Here is a 27,777-nt window from a genome sequence, read left to right on the forward strand (position 1 = left end):
AGGAAATTCGTTCGGTCGATATGACAACCACGCAACCATTGTAAAAAATGTCCGAATGTTTTCTTGAAGAATGTCAGTCAACAATAATCTATTTTGATTAGAATAAGACGATTATTACGTTTCGAGCGCTAATTAAAGTGTTAATTATGAAGCGAAATGTGCAATAAGTGTTCCCGTACGATGTGCGAACCGATCGGATGGTCTAGTGCAAAAAACTACACGTGAAAATGATGAGTTAAAAGGCTCCTGTTTGGTCCTTCTAGTTTGTAGGTTTTAGAATCCTTTTTTTTATAGTTTTTACCAGTTATATGACGGTGAAACCTTCCGATTTATGCTCGAGTGAGAATTGCAGTAAGTTCTTAGTATAATTTTTTCATATATTTGATTGGAGGACTTTGTCTTATGGGGACTAAGGTCGACCAACCAAACTGGGTTACTTTATGAGTAATATTGTCAATATTATATTAATATTTCATTACAGTATTTAAAGTCATCCTTGATAGGTTTGAGTATGACAATGTCCCAGGAACCAGTAACGAGAAAGTATGAAATCTTTCAAGGCAGAAATAGATTTTATTGCAGAGGAAGATTCATGACGGCCCCTAATGCGAGCTGGTTTTTAATCACTGTTTTCCTCATCACTGGGACATCTACATTGTTTTTTGCTTTTGAGTGAGTCTTTTCACATTTGCAAGAAAAATTAGTAAATACTCTGACTGATCACTTTTAGTTGTAAATATTTAGCAGAAAATGTAACCATTGCCATACCAATTATTGGGGCATGCCTCTTTATTTTCACCATGTCTTCCTTATTAAGAACAAGTCTGACCGACCCAGGAATCATCCCTAGGGCCACATCTGAAGAGGCTGCTTATGTAGAAAAACAAATAGGTATTATTATTCTACATTATCAACCAATTTTTTGCTAATAAATCTCTTGTTTTATGTAGAAGTTACTAATTCAGCCAATAGTCCCACATATAGACCTCCCCCTCGAACAAAAGAGGTGTTGGTTAAGGGACAAACGGTGAAATTAAAATATTGTTTCACTTGCAAACTATTTAGACCCCCTAGGGCATCCCATTGTAGTATTTGTGATAATTGTGTCGATCGGTTCGACCACCATTGCCCTTGGGTAAGTAAATTAAATTTAATCATAATTATTTTTTCAAATAATAATTGATGGATTGATATTCATTAATTTTTAATAATGATGTTTTTTTTAGGTGGGTAACTGTGTGGGACGGAGAAACTATAGGTTCTTTTACATGTTTATAGTATCATTAGCGTTTTTGGCAGTATTTATTTTTGCCTGTGCCCTTGCACACCTTATTTTAAGTAAGTACATTAACCATTAATCATTCTCAGAAACTTGTTTGTTTGGTAAAACCATAAGCACCTTATTATCTGTATCTTATCTTGAGTACTTTAATACAGTTTTCTGGAAAATTGATAAGATATTTTCAGAACTGTTCAAACATCTTAGTATCAGAGCACTGCTAATATATGGAAGAAATTTATTTAAAGGTTTTGATTAGAACACTTTTTTAAAAAAAGAAATTTAACATCAAAAATAGTTTTTTTTTAATAAGACAGTGTCAAATTATATTGCAAAAAATCAAACTGTTTAATTAAGAATATTATTTATTAGGTGTTCACAATGTCAACAATAGACTTGACAATATGTTAATTTATTTAAAAACTGCTAATGCATCACCTGTTTTCTTAAATGCACTTCTTATTTTAATTGTTAAGAAAAGGAAAAATGCAAGAAGTGTAGATCTGGGGATCTTTCTGGCTCTTTCAGACATCTCCATCTAACAATCATGCTTCTGGGAAACCCTGAGAAAAAATTATCAATAAAATATGAAATTTGGACTTATTTTATGTAGACCCTTCAATAAACTTCTAAAATATATTTTAATATAAATATTTTATGAGTTTTTTTGCTTTGAAAATGGGAAATTTTAGATCAAAGTTCCTTTTTTAAAATCCAATTGTAGAATCTGTGTCAATTTCTATGAAAAAAAAAACAATTTGTTTAATGCTACAATTCAACAATGCCAACAATTTTTTCTCTAATAAACTTTTTATTTTAATTATCTCAAGAAAAGCAAAAATCCAAAAGTGAAAGGTCTGGGGATCCTCCTGGCTCTTCCAGCCATTTCCATCTGACAATCAACTTTCTGGGAAAACCTAAAAAGAACAGTTTGACAATAAAACAAGAAATTTAGATATTATAATTTATTGGAATATAATAATTTAATATACTTCTTTATGCACTTAATTTTTTGGCATTAAAAATGGGATATATAACGTCAAAGTTAATTTTTGAAAATACAATTTTGAAGTCTGTATCAATTTGTAGGCATAAAAAACTTTCAACAACATCAACTTTCTGGGAAAAACCTGAAAAAAATTAACAGTAAAATATGAAATTTGGTCTTATTTTATGTGAATCTTTCAACAAACATATAATTTAATATACTCATATTAAACAATCTACATTTCTTAATTCAAAACTGTTTTTTACTATAAAACTATATTCCATTGATTTAATTATTAAATGTTTTAAAAGCTCTGAATCAAAAGTTATCCCTAAATTCCTAATTATTTGTATTTAAGACAGATTTTTACATATCCTATAACTACTGATTCACTAATATTAAAGTACAGCTTATTACCCTGAGAATATTTATCTAAGTTGTTAACATCAGATTGTAGAGTCTAACCATCTCACAATCCTCTCTTTTTACACTTGTATATACTTTTAGGTCATCTGTAAAAAGTAAAACAGAACATTTTTTTACAAACTTACATACACTATTTATATAAAATAATTTGATCTATATCTTTGCCTTTAAATATCTGCTTATTGTTATTCAAATACGCTTTAAACATCAGTAATAAATGGAATGAAGCTTTATCAAATGCCTTTCCACTTTTTCCATGTTTAATCAACTATTTGAATTTATAGACGACAGAATTGTAATATGGAGTTTTATTGTAATATTGTTGTTAAATAATGGGTCTACCAATAGTGATAGAAGTTTAGTGGGGCAAAATGGCATGTGTCAAAACGCGGATCAAGCGTCAGTTGTGTTAATTATACTTTGACATTTCATCATGAATCGTTTAAGTCAAGAGCAACGTATAGCTATCGTGAAAAGGTATTACGAAAATGCGCAATCGGTTAGAGCCTGCTCTTAGAGAAGATTTTGGCCATCGTGGACGGCCTTCTGAGCTTGCAATAAGGCGCACAATTAATAAGTTTGAACGGGAGTACACTCTTCTGGATAATAAGCCACCAACGCGACAAAAAAGTGCAAGGACCGCTGAAAATATCGCCGCTGCAAGAGAAAGTGTTGACGCGAATAACAATGAGTCTGTTTTGCACCGTTTTCAGCAATTAGGCATTTCACCAATGTCTCTGTGGCGCATTTTGAAGAAAGACTTAGGCCTACATCCATATAAGATGGTTCTAACTCAAGAATTGAAGCCTGCTGACCATGGTTTGCGAAGAACGTTTACCGATTGGGCCCTGTTGCAGTTGGAACAAAATGCCGATTTTGGGAAACAAATCATCTTTTCAGACGAAGCCTATTTTTGTCGTAGTGGCGTTGTCAATACGCAAAATTGGCGCTTCTGGTGTCAGAACAAGACAGAAATTAGTACAGGTGCCATTATTGTGGTTTGCTTGTCGGTGGAATTATCGGTCCATACTTTTTTGAGGATGCAGGGGGGCGTACTGTGACAGTCAACGGAGAGCGCTACCGCGACATGATAACAAACTTTCTTTGGCCTGCAATTGATGGTGGAGACTTCGAACAGAACAATTGGTTTCAACAGGACGGAGCAACATCACACACCGCCTGAGCCACAATAAATTTATTAAGAGAGCGTTTTGAAGATCGAATGATTTCGCGACATGGCGATATCAACTGGCCACCAAGGTCCTGTGATCTTACTCCCCTAGACTTTTTTCTTTGGGGATATGTGAAGTCGAAGGTGTATTCTAACAATCCTCAAACCATCAATGAGTTGAAAGTTAACATAACTAGGGTTATTCGCGAAATTCGGCCCAACTTGTTAGAAAAAGTGATTGAAAAGTCTCACAAAGTAGAACAATAATAGATCATGTGATTTGTACTACTAACAAAAAAAATGAATGTGATATTAGTGTAGAAGATACTTCTTTATCTGATCATAGAAAAATTTGTTTAGAAATAAGCACAAATATAAGGAAATTCAAGCCTGGAATATTTGTTCAACGTCCCGTACTAAATATACAAAAATTTAAACAAAAACTCCAAGATAAGCTAATAGAAGAAAATATAGATTCATTTCAAAATTTAATTAACGTAATTAGCAATTGTAAAATAAAATCAACAATTAATAAAAAAATTAAATGTCGACAAAACAATGATTGGATAACACCAGACCATTAATTTTAATTAAAGAAAAAGAATTGGCGTATAAGAAATATAAAAAAGCTCCAGAAAATAATAACTTCAAATTAAATTTTACAAGGTTAAAAAATTCACTAAATAATAAAATAAAAGCATTAAAAAATGCGTACTTTAAAAACAAATGGGCCCAAGCAGCACAAAATACAAGAAAACAGTGGGATACAATAAATCTGTTTTTAAATAATAATTCTACTAAAAGCAATATAAACCAAATCGAAATTAATGGTCTATTAGAAAATGATGATAAAAAAATTGCAGACAGTTTGAACAAATATTTTACGGAGGTAGGTGCGACCATAATCGAGGACATGCGGACTGATACAAAAAATATATTAAAACAAGATTTTAAGGAGATTAAATGTGATAATAGCATATTTTTTGAGCCGACAGACAGTAATGAAATAAGCAACATAATATTAAGCCTAAAACGAAATGCGGCTCCGGGCCATGATAAAATTACAATACTTGATCTAACTAATATAAAAGAGTACATATTAAATATACTAGTCATACTTATAAATAATGCATTCAGCATAGGCGAATTTCCTCCTGACCTCAAAATATCTAAAGTATGTCCAATTCATAAATCTGGTCCTAAAACCCAATTAAATAACTACAGGCCTATATCTATAACAAGTGTCTTTTCAAAAATTATCGAAACAGTGATTAAGAGGCGGATGATGTCATTTATAGAAAAATATATCTCATACGATTTATACCAATATGGGTTTCTTAAAAACAGCAGCACTTTAAGTGCTACTATAGATCTCCTTAACTATGTGTCAGCTAATTTAGATCAAGGCAAAATTGTCATAGCAGTTTTTGTCGATTTAAGAAAGGCATTTGACGTAGTTAATCATGACATATTATTAAACAAGCTGGAAGAAATGGGTTTTCGGGGATCTGCACTGTCCTTGATTGGGTCATACTTACTTAATAGAAGACAATATGTACATGTAAATAATAAAGAAAGTAATATCTTAACATTTAACTGTGGTGTCCCTCAGGGGTCAGTGTTGGGACCATTACTGTACTCACTGTATGTTCTGAGTTTACGGGTAGCAGGGTTAGACGCCCAATATTATACATTTGCTGACGATACTGTATTATTGTATTCGGATAATGATTGTGATGGATTGGTTAATAGGGTAAATGATGATCTAACTAAATATAGTCAATGGTTACTACAAAATAATCTTAAAATAAATTTGGACAAAACCAAATATATCCTATTTAAACAGAAAAATAAGACAATAAATCAAGTTTGAATATGTCTAAATGGTGCGACTTTAGAAAATGTAAATAATATAAAATATTTGGGACTTACGCTGGATGAGAATCTTAATTGGAACGCTCATATTGACTACTTAAAAAGTAAGATAATTCCCTTTACAGGAGCATTTTATAAATGTAAGCACTTCTTAAGTAACGCAGCTAAATATAAAATATATAATGCTTACTTTCTTTCAAACTTGCGGTACCTAATTCCAGTGTGGGGAACCTGTTGTAAGTACAATTTTCAAAGAGTTGAAATTTTGCAGAGTAAAGTACTCAAGATTTTATTTAATCTTGATTATTTTATGCATGCGGGGGACATATTTGAAATATTGAAAATCCACTCAATTAGTCACATACTTAAAATAGAACAAGCAAAATTAATATTTAAAATAATTAATAAGCTACAAAAATCAAATTACACTATTGTTTATTCTAGTAAAATACATGCACATAATCTAAGAAACAACAATATTCGACTAAGTAGTGCTAGAACAAACATTGCCCTTAGAAACCCAATCAACGCAGCGACACAAACCTATAATGATCTGTCTTATGAAATAAAACAAGAAGTTTCTTATTATAAATTTATTAGAATGGTTAAGCAATCCTTACACTATTAACAAAGTTACTAATATGTAATTCTATGGCCACATTGTTACAATAACATATTTCTTTTAAATGTAACTTCGGTACCAATGCTAATATAAGCATTGCTTAGAAGTTTATTCATATATTGGACTTGTGTGTTTATTAAGTTTATGAAATAGGCAATATTATAAATATGTATTAAGAAAAAAAATGTAAAAAAAATCAATTTTGTAACCAGATAATTGCTTTAATATATGAAGTGTTTTTCAAAAAAAAAAAAAAAAATTGGGTTCATCGTCTAAACGTCTGCCGCCGTAGCCGAGGTGGACATCTTAATGATATTTTGTTTAAAACATAATGTTACATAACAAACTACAACATGAAACCTCAATCATAGAAATTAATCAATTCGTTTTTATTTTTTAGCAATTTAAACTTATATCATTCTTATTGGTAGACCCTATATATAGCATGCCTTTGATAGGTTTTATTTGTTGAATATGAAGCATATTTTTACATTTTTTATACATAAGAATTTCTTTCATCGGCTTAAAGAAAATAATGATTTCCTTAATACTTCTACTCTTTATTATACTAAAATGTACATAGGTCAGGTCTAATCAAATTAAGGTACAGTTACAAGAACAAAAAATATATTGCAAGTTAGACATCAATTATGAAAACAGATATATAATATGTTTTGAGTTGGAAAACAGGCAATGATAGACAAATTAAAATATATATTATATATTTCCCCTTTAAATGATAAAGAGATTTTCTGTAATGTGAAGAATAAAATATTTCTGTTTATATATTTAAATGTAAAGAAAAACACTACATGAAGGTCAATAGATGTACCATCCTCCTAAATCTGCATCTATTGCTGACGAAACTTGAGTTTTTAAACGACTTTACATTTTTACTAATTTATGCTACAAAACCCTTCTATAAATCCTTCAAAAATTTTAGTTGGAAGAGAAGGAGAAGAAGACAAAATGTTCTATGACGCAGTTAAGGAGTCTCCCGCGAGCGCCATAGTGGCATTAATATGCTTTTTTAGTGTGTGGAGTATATTGGGTTTGGCCGGATTTCACACCTATTTAACCACTAGCAACCAAACGACAAATGAAGATGTAGGTGCTTTATCTCTTGTTTGACTGTCATAAAAAACAACGGTTTTTTCCTTTTTTAGATTAAAGGCTCTTTTACTACTAAAAGGGCCCCGGAGAGCTTTAACCCGTACTCCCAAGGGAACGTTTGCTTAAACTGCTTTCACATTTTGTGCGGACCATTGACACCTTCACTGATAGACAGGTATAAAGTGCAATATTAACCATATAATTTATCTTTATAAATTTTTTTTAGGAGAGGTATTGTTACTCCGAGTTATAGATCAGAAATTGGAAATCCAATTACGCTGGAACCCACTATCGGACTCGCTAATTATGGTTTAAAACCGCAGGTAACGTTCGTTTTAAATTTTAGACTTTTTAATTTTAACATTACTGTTTAAAGATTTGTGAGATACTGCATTGAGGCCCTTGCATTTTTAACTGGAATTCCTGAAATTTGCCTATTTACTTTATTTATTTAAAAAATTCAACTATTTACATGTTTTCGGTTCCTATTGTTGCATCCACATTTTTTAGTTAAGGCCTCACTTTGGAGATAGGGTGTTATTTAACAACAGTAAGCAAATGTTACCTTCAACCAAAAATAACAGGTATACAAATAACAGAGTCTGATATACACACACCGGTAGTAAAATATGCTACTGACAGAACTACAAAATAAATAATAGATATAACGAGTCTTAATTTAACAGGACAACATATTCCTTGAATTATAATTTATAAATTATCGTTTTGATTAATAAACAAAATATTTCTTACTTTTAATTGCTTATTAGTTTTAGAAAACTTTCTTTTTGTTGTAGGTTTGCAGCTTTTTTGTGAAAATAATTCCATATAGAATATTGCGTTTTTTTTTTGTGAAAACTTGTTTTCCCTTTGAGGCTGCAGTATTTTGTGTCCCTTATGTTTAATTAATGCTCCAACTAAATATAACCAATGAACTTGTAAATTAAAGTACTCAGTAAACGGGTTGAATTACATTGAAAGCTCTTAAATTGCATATCAAGTCCTCTGAAGTAAAGAAGATTTCTTTGGAGTTTTTTGTTACCATTTTATTATTGATAAAATTCTAATTTAAGCATTATTCAAAATATTAAATAATGTTTGAAATATTGGCAATAAAAGGATCAATAAGTTCTAAAACATCCTGAACAATTGGATTTAGTATATGAGCTAGACCACATAAGTGTTTCCATTTTAGTTCGTTATCAAATAAAGCTTATAAAATTCTATTTTCCATTTCCCACTCTTCTACTATTCTTTTGATATTGTCAAATTTACACTTGTGTGACTCTCATTACATAGTTATATTGATTGCACTAAAATTTACATTAATAAAATAGAGCGTCACTGCTACTTTATTGACAGAGCTTCAACAATCAGTCGTAAATATTCTTAACAATTTCTATTGTTTCTTTTGCTTGTAATATAATTTCTTTATATTTAGCCCTAAAGAAGTATGCTCGATAAAGTATTCCTTCTCGCTGTCTTATGTTTTTCCTCCCTTTTGGAAGCAATATGTTAATATTTCAGGCTTTTAAAATAATGTTTAACCTTCAGTTTATTTAAATTATAAATGCCTGGAATATTGAAAAAAATTATTCCAAGAGTGTGGAATAAAATAAAAAATTAGTTGACAACTGTGGAATATTAAAATAATCATGGATTAATATGAAATATTTTTTTATTTTATTCCACGCATTTCGAGGCATTTTTTAAATATTCCAGGCACTAAAAATAATTTTTATTCTTCAGTTTATTTAAATTTCACATGCCTGGAATATTGAAAAAAATTATTTGACATCTGTGGAATATTAAAATAATCATGAATTAATATCAAATAGTCATTGATATTATTCCACGCTTTTGGAGGCATTTTATAAATACTCCAGGCACTTGAAATTATTTTTAATCTTCAGTTTATTTAAATTTCACATGCCTGGAATATTTAAAAAATGACTCAAAAAGCGTGGAATAAAATCATCAATTATTTGAAATTTCTGAAATATTAAAATATTCGCTGATTAATATGAATTAATTTTTTATTTTATACCGCGCTTTTGGAGGCATTTTTTAAATATTTCACGCACTTGGAATAATTTTTATTCTTCAGTTTATTCAAATTTCACATGCCTGGAATATTTAAAAAATGACTCCAAAAGTGTGCAATAAAATCGACAATTATTTGAAATGTCTGAAATATTAAAATAGTCATTGATTAATATGAAATAATTTTTTATTTTATTCCACGCTTTTGGAGGCATTTTTCAAACATTCCAGGCACTTGAAATAATTTTTATTCTTTAGTTTATTAAAATTTCACATGCCTGGAATATTGAAAAATTATTCCAAAAGCGTGGAATAAAATAAAAAATTATTTGACATCTGTGGAATGTTAAAATAATCAAGGATCAATATGAAATAATTTTTGATTTTATTCCACACTTTTGGAGGAATTTTTCTTAAATTCCAGGCACTTGAAATAATTTTTATTTTTCAGTTTATTCAAATTTCACATGCCTGGAATATATAAAAATGACTCCAAAAGTGTGCAATAAAATCGACAATTATTTGAAATGTCTGAAATATTAAAATAGTCATTGATTAATATGAATTAATTTTTTATTTTATTCCACGCGTTTAAAGGCATTTTTCAAATATTCCAGGCACTTGAAATAATTTTTATTCTTCAGTTTATTCAAATTTCACAGGCCTGGAATATTTTAAAAATGACTCCAAAAGTGTGCAATAAAATCGACAATTATTTGGAATTTCTGGAATATTAAAATAATCATTGATTAATGTGAAATAATTATTGATTTTATTCCTCACTTTGGAGGCATTTTTCAAATATTCCAGGCACTTGAAATAATTTTTATTCTTCAGTTTATTCAAATTTCACATGCCTGGAATATTTAAAAAATGACTCCAAAAGCGTGGAATAAACTCAACAATTATTTTAAACTTCTTGAATAATAAAATAATCATTGATTAATATGAAATAACTTTTGGATTTGATTCCACGCTTTTGGAGGCTTTTTCTTACTATTCCAGGTATTTGAAATTATTTTTATTTTTCAGTTTATTCAAATTTCACATGCCTGGAATATTTAAAAAATGACTCCAAAAGTGTGTAATAAAATCGACAATTATTTGGAATTCCTAGAATATTGAAATAATCATTGATTAATATGAAATAATTTTTGATTTTATTTCACACTTTTGGAGGAATTTTTTAAATATTCCAGGCACTTAAAATAATTTGTATTCTTTAGTTTATTCAAATTTGACATGCCTGGAATATTTAAAAAATGACTCCAAAAGCGTGGCATAAAATCGACAATTATTTTAAATTTCTGGAATATTAAAATAATCATTGATTAATATGGAATAATTTTTATTTCAATTTTTTTGTACATAGTTCTAATATATAGTATAAAACTAAAACAATTATAATTGAAATAACTTGTCCCGCCAATACATTATTGGTTTTCTAAATGTTCAAATTAATATAATTATAGGAATAGGCAAACTATATTAACACCGACTTTAAAAATATTTATTTAAATATACGTATGATTAGAAAGGCACCTGTGTTGCACAGAAATCAAAGAATTATCACCAATATATTAAAATTGAAATATTGCAATATTATCCCAATGGGAGCATCGTCAAAATGTATTAGACACTTCTAATCTTTTAAGTTAATAGCGATATAGTTAAAGAAAAACTAGATAAAGGCAAAATATACTGAATCTAATGGGACAGTGTTTAGTTAGCTATCCAACTAATTGGAGGTTTACCTAATTATACAAGTGCTTGAAAATGTTCGCTAATTTTGCCTAAAAGCGTATTTTTCTAAAAACAATAGGAGTCCATTTCCATATTTTGGCGTAATAGTGGCCTTCCTCCGTCGGAGTCTTTTTCGAGTCGAGGAATTTTACAATTATCTTAACATTTTTAGGCACGAGTGTAATTTAGGGAGAAAATTGCTCAAATAACGATTAAAACAAATCTCTTTTATATATTCTGTTTTAAAGCGCGACATATTTCTTTCTTAAAAATTATAATCATCGAAATAATGACATTGTCAAACTGACATAATATTCAACTAAAGGGCTTTATTATATAGAGGTTACTAACTGCATGGCAAATAAGATTTATTTTTTAAACGTGAATTGAAGAGAATTTGTATTGTTTTTGTCAATCTGGTGGTTTTCCATGGGGTTCTTTTCGATAGCTGGAGGGGTTGTTTTCACTGTAATCAAGTAAAAATGGATGAGTATGGAAAAGTATGAAAATGTAGCTAGATGGATGAGTGTAATTTTCGACAATATTTGTCACTTGCCGTCTTTACCTCCTTAAAACATAATTTTTCTTATCGCTCCAAAAAAAAAAACATAAATAGTTGGCCAGAAAAAATATAGTTTTTGGTTGATATCTTATATCCGACTTATGGTGAACCTACGCGATAAAGCACTACAAAAATTAAAAATAAACGAATAGTCCAACTCAATAGGAGTTTTATAAAACATTACAAATTTTATTGGTTCTGCCATAAAACATGAAAAAAGCGCATATTTTGAATTTATAATAACAGACCGCTTATCTAATAAATATATTTTTCGTGAATCAAAATATCTTGATACTGGCTCAAAACAGTCGAATTACTTACCAGATAGTTGGTGCAACCCTGATTTAATTAACAATTAATTTGTAGTATCAGCGAAACTATTCATTCAGCCATATAACAACTTAATACATTATTTCTTATTTAAAAAAAATGACCGGAGTCGATTCTTTTGAATTCATTCTAATAGAAATCAATTTTAGCTTTTTCGCCTTATGCTAGTGGAGATATATTAAGCATTAAAATAATTTTGATGTACTGTCCACTGGTCATAACTTACTTGACACACATTATCAATACATCTTTAGACCAGAACATATTAACGAAATTTGTTGAAAATTAATTGAAAACTGGTGATTTCAAGAACTTGCACCCCTTTGGCATGTTGCCAACTTGTTCTTTGAGAAGATGATTTGTAGTCATATGAATGTATATTTGGATAACTATAATATTCTACCCGTAAATTAATTCGGATTTAGAGCACTTCATGGCTGCTCAATAGCTTTGCTATCAGTCACGCAGGACATAATCTCTGTTAGTGAAGGGGGAAATATGACATTATTGGTTCTTTTTTTATTGTCTCTCTTTTATTTTTACCTATCTCTGGTGGTGTGAATTAATTATATCACACAATCTTATCGCTTTTAGTTAACATCGAAACTTGTACATTCCAGAACGGTTCCACCCTTCTTCACCCCACTACCAACGCCACCAACAACCACACGACCAACGGTACCGTGTCAGAACTGCCGGGCATCTATCGGCAAACCGCCGAAATAACAGGTACGTACAGTCCGTTAAAGCGCCATCTACAGTTCGCGCAGCAAATGATCCCGACGAAAAACTGCGCGAACCAACCGAAGATTATTCCGTCACAACGTCCCCTCGTGCCCCCCTATAATTTATATCAACGTCCGATGACCATTTACGGGGGTGGTGAAGTGAAAAACAGCCGTAGTATGCCGCAACTGAAACGAATCGATCACAATAATGGGGCGGAAGAGTATTTCGAGGGGCGGTTTGTCGTTTACGAGGGGCGGCATCGAGAGCCGCCGCTCCCCCATACGCCCGACGACTTTACAAGACCGTACACGCCGCCCGAGAAACGGTACAACGGCGCCACCTTCGGGCAAAAAAAAAAACAGCAACGGCCGCGGAGCAGTTGCATTTACGAGAATACCCACGTGATGCTCGAGGATCTGGCCAATCATAATCACGTGAAACACGTGAGGTTTGACCGGTCGCACGATAGGTTTGACAGGAATGTCATGATCAGCGGTTATCCCAGGGCGGAGTTTAGTCAGAGTTATGTTCAGACAGAGTTGGATTAAAGGGATGTTATGTACACGATCGGTTTTATGTTATATAGAGTTATTTGGGACTAAGAAGTATACATATAGAGTACTCCACAAAAGTTTGGAAACATCCATCAAGAAAACTAATAAAATCTATAGTAATTTTCAATGCAATAACTTATATGAGAAAAAAACTTATTTATCAAGATAGTAGTGTATTAGTTAATATCGTAAATAAGAAAAAAAACTTACACAATTTTAATATTCATAACATAGTTATGTAGGCCATAGAAAAGAAGGATCTCAGAGATTAAAGGAATAAACCTCAGCTCCTTGGTATATAAAAAATCTGTTATACTTCAAGTAAATTATTATATTTAAAACTTATTGAACTTAAATTAAGTATATCGAACGGTAGCATTATAGATTTGAGTTCATATTTCTTTTAAATACGTGAATAAGTCTATTTTCTTCTTCTGTTTAATTTTTGAGCATGTGAGATTGTGAGAGAGCGTGTTTTTCCTATGTAAATAAGTAACTCATAATTCGATTTTTCACAATACCTGCACATACATTATTTTTTTGAGGGTGCTGTGTGTGGTATTCTTGGGTTCAATGGGGATTTTTGAGGTTTTTATAAAGCTTATTGTTTCTGTTTCTTTTTACAGTGGATCTGATGATGGATCTCCTAGTATGGGTGAAACACGTGTAATTCTTTCTCTTTAATTTAAGAAATTTGAGATCTCTGACTTTTATTTTATTAGAGAGTTTATTTCATTACTATTTCTCTACTTTCATTCTTGAGAAGACATGGACCATTTCTTTGAAGAGCTATTCTGATATTCTTCATTTATTTATTTTAGTCTTTAGGTCATCTTGGATCATTATTTCCGGCATCCTCTTGATATATTTAAAAAGATTTGCAGAACGCAACATTACACCGTAACTGTTGTGAACCTACTTATAAATAAAGAATTGGTTCATGTGAACAAAATATAAATATGTATTGATAAATGCTTTCAAACTTGTGAGAGTAAATGCTAATTTTATTCAATATTTCCAAACTCTTGTGGAATACTGTACATGCGGAGAATGGTAAATCTTATTAATTTGTCATTTTACAGAGTGTTGCCAATAAGTTTTTTAATTAAACATTTTGAAGTGATCAGATTTGGCTATCCATCACATAACGCCTTATTGGCACCATAAAAATAGATAATTCTAGGTTTTAGTAAAGATGCATGTATTGGGATTTTGTGAAATTACGTTCGGTATACGAATCTTACTTTATAAATCCGATGATGTTTCCTTCTAATTTTTTCCAGTGATCCATAAAAAAGACCATAACTTTTCGTCTTGCATTGATAAAACTAATCCTAACTCTCGAGCTTTTTGAGCCACAGTACACGTTCATATATGAAATTAACTGAGTGAAAACCTCATTAAACTGCCTGGCTTAGTTAAATGATTATGACTGAAAGTTGTATTTTTATATAAAAATTTATGTTAAAACAAAAATGCTGTAATTCATTGATTTTTCATATAAAAACTGACTGTAAATTATTTCTTAGAAAAACTCTCTGGAACAGTTTTTTAATGCCAATAGATGCATCCGCTATTCATTAAATTTAATACATTACGTATTTAGCACAATCTTACCTATGTCTGCATACGTCGTGCTGTGCCCTAGTGATCTTTTAAACTCGGTAATATGTCCCTATAAAATAACATTTGTAGAAGCAATAATAGCGTTTAGATATGAATAACTTATACCCGAATGTTCGCCTTATAAATGTACCTTATTACCGAAGCATTTATTGATTGATAACATATTATACAAATATTATCAAAACGTTAGAATTTATTAGATTTTTTATGAGCTTCTCGTGATATATAAGTAGGTATTTAAGTATTGTCGTCAAAGTGGAAAGCTTGATTTTTTTCTTTCTGGCTCTATATTATATTGTTTTGTTGCGAGACAAGCTACACCAAAAAAAAAATGATCATGATCCAGACACAAAATCCAGCTTTTTAAACCAAAGAGGAAACTTTAGTTTTTTTAACACTTTTTCTGCTTTCGTTTTCCCGCCTTGGACTTTGGTTCGGTTGGTTACGGTCGATATGGTGTTTTGGGCACTTTTATGTGGTGTTTGCTGGTAAGTTTTTAGTTTCGGCATGGTATGTTCGCTTTGGCAACACATTTTTTTATTTTTAGTCTTTTTTTGGGATTGTCAAATAAGGCCCTATTAGTGGACAAACATTTAGAAATAGAGAAATTGACCTTCAAAGTGACAAAATTATTTTAGGGAATTAAATGTTTATATCTCAAGAACCAAAAGAGTTAGAGGTTTGAAATTTGGTTTGTATACACAAAATGTATACAGGGTCTTCCAAATTCGACCCTCAATATGGAGACCTCGGAATCTATACGAGATACGAGGATGGTTAAATTAGGGCTAATAAGTTCGGAATTTTTGAGCCGTTTAAAAAAATTAAAAATTCCGAGTGGTTCCCAAGATATTCGAGAAAATACGAAATTTTGAAAAATCGAATTTATTTTTTTATGATCTTATTAGATTTGAAAATAATTTGCACTTTTGCATTGCCACTTTTTTCGTGCATGATGGTGTTTTTAGATTTTTAATACAACGTTTCGTCTTCGCCAACCATCATTAACTTTGTTTTTCTTATAGGTAATATTTCTTGTTTTTAAAAACCTGAATTTTTAGGAAAAAATAAATTTGCCGCAATACAAGATAGACAGAAATACTAGCAATGCCATACCATAGTAGTGCACATATGACTTCAGGGTTACACCCTTATTATTTTTGAGACAACTGTAAATATTTCAAAAGAGACTAAATTAATTTATTTACTCGAAAAAAAACCAGGGAAACTTAAAAAAAAATTATTTCATATAACGAGCTTTAGTAAATAAATAAATATTTAAAAAAACAACCAAAAAACATTTATTTTAAAATAAAATTATATTAAGTGGTCAAATTGTTGTCCCCGTGTACTAAGACACAATAATTGCACTCTCATACGAATATTGAGCACCGCACGATTTATTTCTTATCTACTTAATCTATTAAACTCCCTACTAAATCAATCCTACTAACAATTAACCTCAATATTCTAAAATTTCGCCCTCTCATAGACTTGATCCTTTAGTGTTCCCCATAAAAATGTATCTAAAACATTTAAATCAGGAGATCTTGCCGGACATCTTAGAGGACCATTATTTCCAGTCTATTACTACTATTATGTGGAGGATTTTAAATAATTTTTTAATTGCGTCAACAAATACATTTCTGTCGTTCTAAGGACATTTCTATCGTATTTATAATAAATTTTAATCATATCTCGCTTTTCTTCATTCATAAAAACCATACTTGCTTAAATTATTAATTACCACTCACTTTGTACTACAATACTAATAAAACATGCCTATACATATTTAAAACATATGATATTTATGACAGTTTAAATATTGTCTTGTCATTTTATCGCAGCCTACTTCGATAAATTTAGTTTTTTTTCCAAAAATTCGGACTTTTAGAAAAAAAATAATTACCAGTAAGAATCTAATATGGTACCTGAAAAACAGAGTAGACGATGGTTGGCAAAAGACGAAACGTCGTATTAAAAATCTAAAAACACAATCAGTTAGGATGAAAAAAGTGGCAATGCGAAAGTGCAAATTATTTTAAAATCGGATAAGAAATAAGCTATAAAAAATAAAATCGATTTTTAAAAATGTCGTATTTTTTTGAACATATTTCTAAGCTCAAAAATTCTCAACTTACTGCCCTAATTTAACCATCTTCGTATCTGTTATAGATTCCGAGATCTTTATGTTGAGGGTCGAATTTGAAACACCCTGTATACATATACAAGGTGTCCTATTTGCCATGTGTAACTATTGCTATTTCCGAAACTATAGGAGATACGAGGGCGGTTAAATTAGAAAAAGTTGCCAATTGTGCTGCTTATTCTAAATCCTTTTATAGCGTTGTAAAATCTTTAATATGATGTGAGTTACATGATTTTTTCTAAATTCTAAATTAATTACTTATTAATACAGTGAAAAGTTTATCTTTTTGGTTGTTATTCAAAAATATGTATAAACGCTAAAATAATATAAAAGTGGTAATATCAATAATAATTCCATGTTAAACACAAAATGACTTGGTTTTTTAAATAAACTTTAAGGACTGTACAATTTGTTAGGATGTCATTAATTTTTTATTCAATAATCATCTGCTGAATAACATTATTGCTTACAACGATAATCTGACTAACTTAATAAATAATATAATCATGAACAAAAATAAATCCAGAAGTTATTTAAGATAAATAAAGGCTATTAAATAATATGTATATAATTATGAAATAAATTGTTATTAATCTAAATGTTTGAAATGACCATCATTATTTTGTATGCATTTGCGCGCATTTGTTACAATTTTGAATGTTGTTGAATGAATTGAAATTTTATTGCACGCTTCTCTTATTTTTAAACTTAGGTCCTCGAAATTTTGAGGCGTAGTTTGATAAACTTGGTTCTTAATAAGACCCCATATGGAAAAATCCATGGGTATTATGTCAGGCGATCTTGCGGGCCAATTTAAAGTACCCTTATTACCAATCAAATATTAATATGAATAAAAGCTGGCGCGAAAGCTTGATGAGTTCTGTCAAAAATATTATTTTTGTTTGGTAACCATGACAAGGCAGACTTTAATAACTACTGTGACAGCCAACTAAATTGAATGGATTATATCAATAAGTATCATAATTTAAAAATACATTTTTTAACATTTAGATTAGGGTTCATCGGGTTTACCACAAATAACCACTAGTTTAATAAGCCTAAGGTTTTAATTAATTAACTTTTAAATCATCAGGAAAAGAATAAACATTTAAAAGTATTTAAGTTTTTAGCTATTGAAAAAGTCAGATCGCACTAAGGAAAAATTCCTGATGATGGTTATTAATACGTTGAAACGTTGGGAAACATATGAATGAGGTTCATCATTTTAAAGGGAATAAAAAATGCTTTCAAAATAAGTTATAAAAAATGCAGGTCCGTATTAAAAAAAAAGAAGTTGATAGCCGTTGCCAAGATACCAAATATCATAAGAAAAACTAAAGGTGACGTTTTGTAGAGCACAAAAAATATAAAACTTTGTAATTAAAAGTAAGTTTCTAAAATTAATAGATTTGGTGTTTTTTATAAATCACCCTGTAATTCACAAACTAATAAACATTTTGCAACGCTGTAAAAGGATTTATAATAAGCATCAACATTGGTAACTTTTTTCTAATTTAACTGCTCTCGGATCTCCTATAGTTTCGAAAATAGCAATAGTCACACATAGCAAGGTCTGTCCTGAAACAATACCTTATTGTTATATAATGTCAGGTCAAACCCACAGGGCCATAAAACTTAATATAATAAATTAATAGAATATTCTTTATAAAGAAGTTTAAAATGCAGAGTGCGAGTATTTTTTGGCATACCCACAAATTTTTCCATATATTTCATGCATTTCGGAGACATCTACAATGGTGTACCCTCTATTCACTTTTTTATCACTTATACCACCAGAGGTCGTCTCTTATTTCACAATCCTAATATTTCTGAATGAGCAGCTTTATTTCCGCAGTGTTCTTTATTTTATTGATTTATTGGCTGATAAAACTAAGGTATCATTGGCATTAAGACTTTTTATAATTGTCTTAGTCTAAACAAAACCCTTAACCATTAACCTCGAATTTCAGAGAGTAACTCCGGCAGCGTTACCCATTTGGTATCGAACGAACATCCATTGGCAACAGCGCCCGCAACGTTGCAACGTCTAGAGGATTCCTCCACCTCGTCCTCCTCGGTCAATCACTACAAAAGTCAACCGGCATTAAACAACGAATCGCCGGTCTACAACAATCTGCTGTTGACCAATCATCATCAGTTGAGCAAATCGCACAGTTATGCGGAGAACATCAATCAGCAGGAATCCTCAACTGCGACCATCAACAATATGGGGGAAGATTTGTGTTTGGACGCGGTGGTTTTGAGGGAAACCCGTTTGTTGAACGGGGGTGAGAAGATTAAGTTTGACGCGATGCATAACGATTTGACCGTGCCGGAGAAGGAGAATAGTTTGATGAGCGCTAGTAGGTAAGTTGTATAAGTAGTGCCACTCCACTTTTTTACCCTTATTCATACTGAGGAATAATATAGTATTTTATAAGATAAGTTAAACACTGGGAATAGAAAAATAAAATAGGGCATACAAGTGAGTTTGACGGTTAGTACCAATACCCCCTTTCATCATCATACGTAGGCCTAACAAAGTGGATCACATAGTACAGTCGGCTACAGGTTGTTTATCATCCCGCCTTTACTGTCGGTTCCGTTGTTTTTTCATTTTTACACATTAAAATCTGTAATAAACTAATCTGACTATGCTGTATAAGTGTTGTGCACCTGGATGTCGGGGAAATTACTCTAAAAACGGACCTTGGAAGTTCATGTGTTTAGTTTTCCAAAAGAGACTGTTTTTGCCTGGTAAATACTTATTTATTTATTTATGCAATACACAGACACAAAACCCATTAAATGATTACAATTGGTCCTTAATGACTAATAAGCACAGTAAGTAAGCACTTAATTTTAATGAAAAATTTTATTGCTAGTAGATAAGTGCCCGGCTCATCCGGAAATTAAACTCCATTGTGTCAAGTTAGTTTTTTTACCACCTAATGTAACATCAGTACTACAGCCCATGGACCAGGGTGTCATTTGGAGTTTGAAACAAGTTTATAGGAAACAAATGCTGATGAAAATAATGGAGACTGTGGAAAATACTACCAATATTCACAAAAGCATTACGATTTTGGAAGCTGTGCATTTGTTAAGTCCTGCATGGAATGAGCTTTCTACGCAAACGATCCATAATTGTTTTCGTCATGCCGGGATAGTAAAAGCAAAAACTACTACTACTATGGAATCCGATCTTGAAGATGACCTTCCACTGGCCGAGCTGATAAGAATAAACAAAATAATGGTTTTAGAGGATTTTGAAGATTTCGTTAATTTCCATAAGAACGTTACTGTAAGAGAAGAATTATCTGATGCAGATTTGGTAAATCAAACACTTCAGAAGAAGAAGTTGAAGATATTGAAGATGATACAGCAGAAGAAACCGAGGTAACCACAGAAACATTACGTTATTTTCTACAGGAAGAGAACAGCACTGAAGTGTTTTCAAAATTAAATAAACTTAAACTTATTTTGCAAAACAATTATATAAAAAAGCACTCAATTCAAAGTAAAATATTATGTAGTATGCATAATTTTTAATTAAATTGTGCATACATAATTTGTTTCATCTTATAAGATGGACACTCAGGTATGTAACTATATCTCTTGGTCCCCTCAAGTCCATTATATGCAGATTACACTGTATTTGAGAAAAAAAAAACGAGTACTCATTGTAAGAAAAATTCAACAATTACAATAAGAGGTTTTTGCTTTGAAATTTTGTTTTATCAAAAAAAAATGGAATGGGGTGCGACTAAGGGTTTAGTTCACGTCCTGGCAGCCCTGTTTAAACCAGAAATCCTTAAATATCATTCAGAAAATTCACATACTACGCTCATTTTACGTTTAAACTTCTGATGATTTATACATATACACTGTTAAATGCCTAGGCCTACATATGATGACGTCACGCGTTAAGTGCTCGGGCCTTATTATAGAAGGTATTGTTAGAACCCGAAATTGGATAAACCTAGTTTTATCCGGATAACTCTAGAATCTAGATCTGTCCAGTGACCTTTGGATAAAACGGTACAATTCAAATGTAGGTACAAAAACACTATAATTATTACCTGTGCTTTAATTTTGACATAAAATCCAATTCACACTCATCCCATTACATATTTATTTATTAGGCATCATACTGTGACTGCATAAACTTATTTTTTATATATTTCTTTTACTTATAAAAAGAATAATCTTTAACAAAATGAGGCAACTTGTTCCACAAATGAACTGCAACGTAACTAAATGATTTTTGAAAAGCTGCTGTTATATGTTGAGGAACCCTAAAAATATTAAACCGTCTGGTATTATGGTCATGCGTATTGAAAAGTTTTCTTAGATATGGTGGGTTTCCCGACTTTAAAATTCTATATATGAAAGAGTACATGTGATATTTGGGTCTATTTGACATTGAAAGAATAAAATGATTAATAAGATATGTGGTAATATGACTTTTGTAGCAAATATTAAAGGAAAAATATAGCAGCGAAACTGAAAATGTAATTGCGTTATTGTAGATTACATCACCATAATCAAACAATGATAATATAAAGAGTTGCACAAAAAATACTTGGTTTCACTTGGTAAGTGACGCTTTAGAGTATTTTAAGCGCATATAAGCAGGGGCAATTTTTTGTTTATGTGGGTTGAAAAAGATAAAGTATTATCAAAAATAATACCCAAATTATTTGCTTCATTAACCACCGGTACTACTGTATTATCTATTTTAACCACAAAGTCTTGAGAAACATGTTCTATGTTATATCTATTGGATCCTAGAGATAAGAGATATGATTTTGGAGGGTTGAGTTTCAAATTATGAGCCTTAGCACATATATGTCAATTTTAATAAAAGGAATTTAAAGATGAAAATTTAAAGGACACTGATTTAGGAAAAATTTGAATAGGTTTAAGAGTAGAGTCTTTCGATGACATATTTTGTACTAAGAATCTGTCAAATTCGCATTTAGTAAAGAGATATGTCATAAATTAATAAGTTACAGCTACTGACCACTATTGACATTAAAACATTTCTAAATTCACCTCTTCCTCTACCAACATCGGGAATTTTTAATCGGACAGTATCCTCTATATTGCATGGAGGGAATTTAACACTCGATATTTGCTTCATTTTCTTAGCTTGGTTTTTTAAGTTGCTTTTAGTTTCATCTCTAATTAAAAGAATCTGTGGTTTTCTGTTACAAAATTTGCAAATTCCGTTAAGCAAGGAACTCTTTTCACTGCAAACCGAGCAAGTATTATCTTCAGTATGGGGATCTGTTGAAATTTGGACAGTTTCGTTTTCCATACTGGTTTCCTTCCATGACGAATTTCCTTCCGACTTCTTCTTCTGTTTCGAGACTCTCTATAACCTGTTTAAATAAACCATGATAGTATGAAACATAATCATGCCCTTAACATTCAAAAATGTTAATTACACGTAGTTTTTTTATTAATTTTATAAAAAATCGTACAAAAAGTGAATGGATAGATATATTAATGACTTTCCTCAGAACCTTAACTGCGTCACAAAAATATTCTGTTTGTCAGGATTCTAATTTGAATACCGTCTACAATGAAGTATATAACCATACCACCCTAACTGTTTCTTCTTGTGGCAATCGTCTTTAACTGAAATGTATCCAATATTGATCGCTTCTATTTTTTTTTAATCATATCTGACTGAAAATTCCATTTTTTTTTCCATACCATTAAGTAAATTTTGTGCATCTGTTGTGTATTTTTTTACGATATAAAATTGTATTATTCTAATGTAATACATTAATTTCAGATTAAGGTTACTACAAGACACCACAATGATCGAGAGTGCTTTAGACCTAGACTCGCTAGAGGACTCTAGTGTCGGAACGAGTAGCCAGGCGGCGCTAATGAAAGTGGTAGTTTAATGCCTCGGCAACGCTGTAATAGTGAACCAGTGTTGCCGAGTTTGTTTCAAATTTGTATATAGGTTGTAGGACCAGATTAATTTCGTTCCAATTTTATTTCTTCGCGTACGTAAATCTATTTACTATATATACATATTATATATACATATATAAGATAATATTTATTTTTGTATAGTATTCAATCAAGGTATTTTCTAAGATGATCGCCGATTTTTGCCGTTTGCGCCTTTAGGTTAAGTTTAAAAACTGTTTTCGCTCCCCTCCCCTCCAACTCCTTAATTATTGTAAATGTGTTAAATTTCAGATATGTATTGAAAGTTGACTGAACTTTTTTTTTTTGTTATGCAACTGTGTATATAATGTTTTTTAATCAAAATTACAAAAAATGACTATACAGGGTGTTCCAGAATAGGTGTGTGCGTGTGTGTGTGTGCAGGGAAATTTTTATAAATTGTTTTAGTTTTGACCCCTTTACTAAGAGTCCTTAAGGGCGCCACTGGAAATAGTTTTCGTTTTAAAATATTACAACCTAAAATGAGAACTTAGTGATCAGTTTGTTATAGAGGAATATTATTGACTTAAAAAAATATTTAAACACACTAGAGACTGGTCAATTTATGTTTAGAGCATTTAATATTATTTGTATCCTTTAGAAGATTATTTGGGATCTGTTTGTAGTAGAAAATGCTTCAAAGTTTGGTTTGTTCTTTCTTTCTTTTAATTCTTCTCCTATTTCCTCTTCTGTTGCTGTTTCGTTTTTTAAATATTTTCATTTTTCTTTATCTCTTTGTTTGAATTATTGGTGCTTAAGCACCCTTGGACTTATTGAATATTTTTCTCTTTCTTAGATTCTTTTTTTTTCTTATTCTTATCTTGTTTTCAACTAGAGAATATCTTTATTGGCTCTAACAAGCCTTTGCGGTTTCGTCCAGGCTTATCTCCTTAAATTCTTTCTCACCCTTAGATGTTAGTATCTTTTTTGTTTCATATTTCAATACTTAAAGGCTTTTCATCCTTCTTTTCTTGTCTTTTTTTCTTCTTCTCTTCTTTGATGGTATTTTGGCGTTTTTTCTGCCTTCTGGAATTGCCTGGAAATGGATTCTTAATTCATCCAGGCAATTGAAGTAATTTCTGATTTTCCAACTATAGTTACTAGGCTAAACTATATACGAACAGGCACTGGATAGATCAGTCATGTCTTCGCCAAATCGTCTTATTACTTTATATTTTAAAATGAAAGGAATTTTTAGCTGTTCCTTAATTTGAAGCCATATAACTTGGATGCTTTTATCTCGATCCCTTTATATCTTAAATGAAATCTATATACCATTATTTTCTTAGTATATTGCAATTTATTTGATATTTCTTGATTAAATAGTTTCTTAGATATTTGAAGTTTATTGAGAGCAGGTTTGCTAAAGACCAATCTGGACTTAAAGGCCTCGACAAAATTCATGGGGCACAATTTATTTAATAAAACGCAACTTACACCATAGCTTTTTTATGGTCATTAATTTTGCAATTCAATGGTGAATCGGTCCAATTATTCAATATAGTAACCATTTTGCCCTTTTTAGATAGTCGATACGTATCAACCCTCCTATCAGTCCAGATCCCGGAAAGCGATGGCCATCACCTGTCTTTTCTGTCTTTGGTTCATGTTCGCTGTGTCAAATAAAAATTCGACTGTTCCTTGGTGTCTGATGTACACTAGTGGATCCAAGTAATAGGTTCTGCTTGTCCGAAGTGTGTAAATATTACACTTATTATGCCGAATCATTGATGTATTTCAAAGTTGTTACAGAAGACCCATTTTCAAATAAAAAATACCTTATTTGATATCGGGAAGGTTCTGTTCTTTGCTACGATATACGGAAATTGAACAGACCTTTTTATAGGTGAGGGAGGAGGACCACTAAGTCTTACTCTAAAGTTTTTTTTGTGCTGAACGTGTCATACCTTTAAAATTATTTTGTTTTGTACAGGTACTCTTAGAATAAAAATTCCAATATCTTGACCTTTACTTAATGGAATTTAGTAATTTCTTCAAAAAAGCCTAGAAAAGTCCTCAGAGCAGCCGATAAAATAATATTTGCAAAATATTGACTACTAGAAGCCAAAATGTTGGCGTGCCAATAAGAGATAAATTATTTTGTTTCTTATCGGCACTCGTGGAATAAAAATTTCAATATCTTGACTTTTAGTGAATATATTTCAGTCATTTCTTGAAAAAAGATTAGAAAAGCCTTTAAAGCAATCTATAAAATAATATTTGCAAAATTTTGACTACTAGAACCCAAAATATTATCGTGCCAATAAGAAACAAATTATTTTGTCTTTTACAGGCACTCCTGGAAAAAAATTCAATTTTTTCTTGATTTTTAGTGAATGAATTTTACTTATTTCTTTAAAAACGCTTTCAACGGCTTTCAAAGTAATCCTTAAATTAATAATGTTTAAATTTTAATTACTAGAATTCAAGATCTTGATTAGCCAATTGGAGATAAGTTATTTTGTTTCCTATTGGCACTCCTAGAATAAAAATTCCATTTTCTTGATTTTTTGTGAAGGGACTTTAGTAATTTCTTTAAAGAAGACTAGAAAAACCTTCAGAGCAATCGATAAATTAAAATTTGCAAAATTTTGACTACTAGAAGCCAAAATATTGGGGTATAAGATATATAGTCATATATAGTCATTTTTTTACAAAACGACTAAAAAGGCCTTTAAAGTAATTCCTAAATTAATAATTTTTAAATTTTAGCTTCTAGAATCCAAGAACTTGATGATCCAATTAGATATGAATTATTTTATTTCTCAGTGGCACGCCTGGAATAAAAATTCCAATATCTTGACTTTTGGTTAATGGATTTTAGTCATTTCTTCAAAAAAGACTAGAAAAACCTTCATAGCAGTCGATAAATTAATATTTGCAAAATTTTGACTACTAGAACTCAAAATATTGGCGTGCCAAAAAGAGACCAGTTATTTTATATGGTTTGCGATATTCGAAGAATATATTTACATCTTCAGGGCGCGTAAAAAATACTATCTTCAAAACCGGGTACACTATGGACATAGGAAATTAAAGGTATCTAAATACAACGGGATTTATGATAGACATGCAGGATTTATATGCGCCCTGAAGAGGCAAATGTGTTTTGCGAAACGTCGGCTAGTTTAAATAGGATTCGATTTTTATTTTATTCATCCGTAATCAAACAATATCAGAAATCATATAAATATTTATAAATTATTTTGTCATTTCAAGGCACTCTTCGAATATACATTTCAATATCTTGTTTTTTAGTGAGTGGATTTTAGTCATTTCTACAGAAAAGACTAAAAGAGTCTTCAGAGGAGTCCATATACCAAGAATTTCTAAGTTTTGACTACTAGAACCTAAGACATTCAATAGTCAATAAGGGACAAGTTATTTTGATTCTTACAGGCACTCATTGAAAATAAAAATCCTCATTTCTTAATTTATTGAACGGATTTTTGTCAACATAGACTCTCGTATGACTTCTCACTCATTGGTTCCCTTATAGATCCTAACTAAGTAAACGAATAACCCAAAATGGGTTTCCACAGCAAATATTTCAAATTCAAACTGATTTTCAGTGGTGTCATTTAATGGGACGCAAATTTATTTAATTATGAGTTATTACTTAAAATGTCTGCACGCTTTACCATAAATTAAACTTTATACAAAGATTTACTAAAAAAATTTACAAAGCTTTACTAAATGCATAGACTGGTTCAAAATATGGTAAATCAATTTAAGTAAACTGGCCTTAATTTAAAAGTTAATGATACGGAGCATTTTTTAACCCTCTGCACCCTTAGAACGAATAGTTGCCATAACAATTGCCTTTAATTTAATTTTAAAATGTTATTTTAATTTTGATTAAAAAAAACTGTTACTAGCAATTAAGGTGATAAATTCCAATAAACTATTACATTTTCCTTGAAAACGCAGCCGGATACTCTTCAAAGAGTTCTCTACATCTTGGCCATTACCAACATTTGGACTCGGGCAAATTTATTTTTAATCACTTATTTACAAACAACAATACAATTTATAAGTTCTTATTCTGGACCACCCAAGTATAAAAAAATGTTGACTGCCCCTCAATGAATTGTTATTGACTATAATTATAATACTTCTTGACATCATTACAGTAGAGGCTACTTTAGACTTTTTGGGATGCCAAAGATCTCAAACATCACGCCATATTATTAACCGAATAATATTACTGCTTAAAATTCAATAAAATAATTATTTGATATTTTAAGATATTATTCAATAAATATGCAATTTACAGGGCGACACTCTCCGACCGTAATAAAAAGAAAAATCAAACGTTTTGATTGTTTCTCTTTATTTACTGTTGCGTTAGTTGTTGTTCCCTGCCGTAGTAGAAATCTTTTCTTATAATATTGATTTTTTTTTGTATATTTTGTACTTGTTAATTTATTTATTTATTACTAATTTGTTAACGAAATAAAATATGCAAAAGTGACAATACAATTATTTCACATACTATATTATTTGGCTTTCGTACATTTTGTTAATTGCTATTGTGCGATAATAATTGTTTTCAATTCTTTTTTTGTTCTATATAAAGTTTAGTTTTTCTTTA

At 30.7% G+C, this 27,777-nt stretch overlaps 1 protein-coding gene across 2 annotated transcripts; it reads left to right on the forward strand.

The window, feature by feature from the left end:
• The first annotated feature begins 49 nt into the window (after window positions 1-49).
• Window positions 50-27,777, forward strand: LOC126744270 (palmitoyltransferase app). 2 transcript variants are annotated; one of them, XM_050451644.1, is made up of 11 exons: window positions 50-351; window positions 482-672; window positions 731-891; window positions 951-1,135; window positions 1,227-1,338; window positions 7,305-7,468; window positions 7,528-7,649; window positions 7,701-7,797; window positions 12,773-12,881; window positions 19,181-19,577; window positions 23,017-27,777. In XM_050451644.1, the coding sequence occupies exons 2-11, from the start codon at window positions 512-514 to the stop codon at window positions 23,129-23,131; spliced, it is 1,623 nt and encodes a 540-aa protein (XP_050307601.1). In that variant the 5' UTR covers window positions 50-351; window positions 482-511; the 3' UTR covers window positions 23,132-27,777. The 2 variants fall into 2 exon arrangements, with proteins under 2 accessions (XP_050307601.1, XP_050307600.1); XM_050451643.1 differs by having other exon boundaries at window positions 504-672.

Source organism: Anthonomus grandis, chromosome 13, assembly GCF_022605725.1.
Source record: "Anthonomus grandis grandis chromosome 13, icAntGran1.3, whole genome shotgun sequence".
NCBI classification, from domain to species: domain Eukaryota; kingdom Metazoa; phylum Arthropoda; class Insecta; order Coleoptera; family Curculionidae; genus Anthonomus; species Anthonomus grandis.

Excerpts from the sequence above, each read along its gene's own strand:
- LOC126744270 (XM_050451643.1), top strand. The coding sequence starts at position 309 with ATGACGGTGAAACCTTCCGATTTATGCTCGAGTGAGAATTGCA. Across the intron at positions 352-503 it reads ATGCTCGAGTGAGAATTGCA|GTTTGAGTATGACAATGTCC; the intron begins GTAAGTTCTTAG and ends CATCCTTGATAG. Across the intron at positions 1,339-7,304 it reads CCTTGCACACCTTATTTTAA|TTGGAAGAGAAGGAGAAGAA; the intron begins GTAAGTACATTA and ends CAAAAATTTTAG.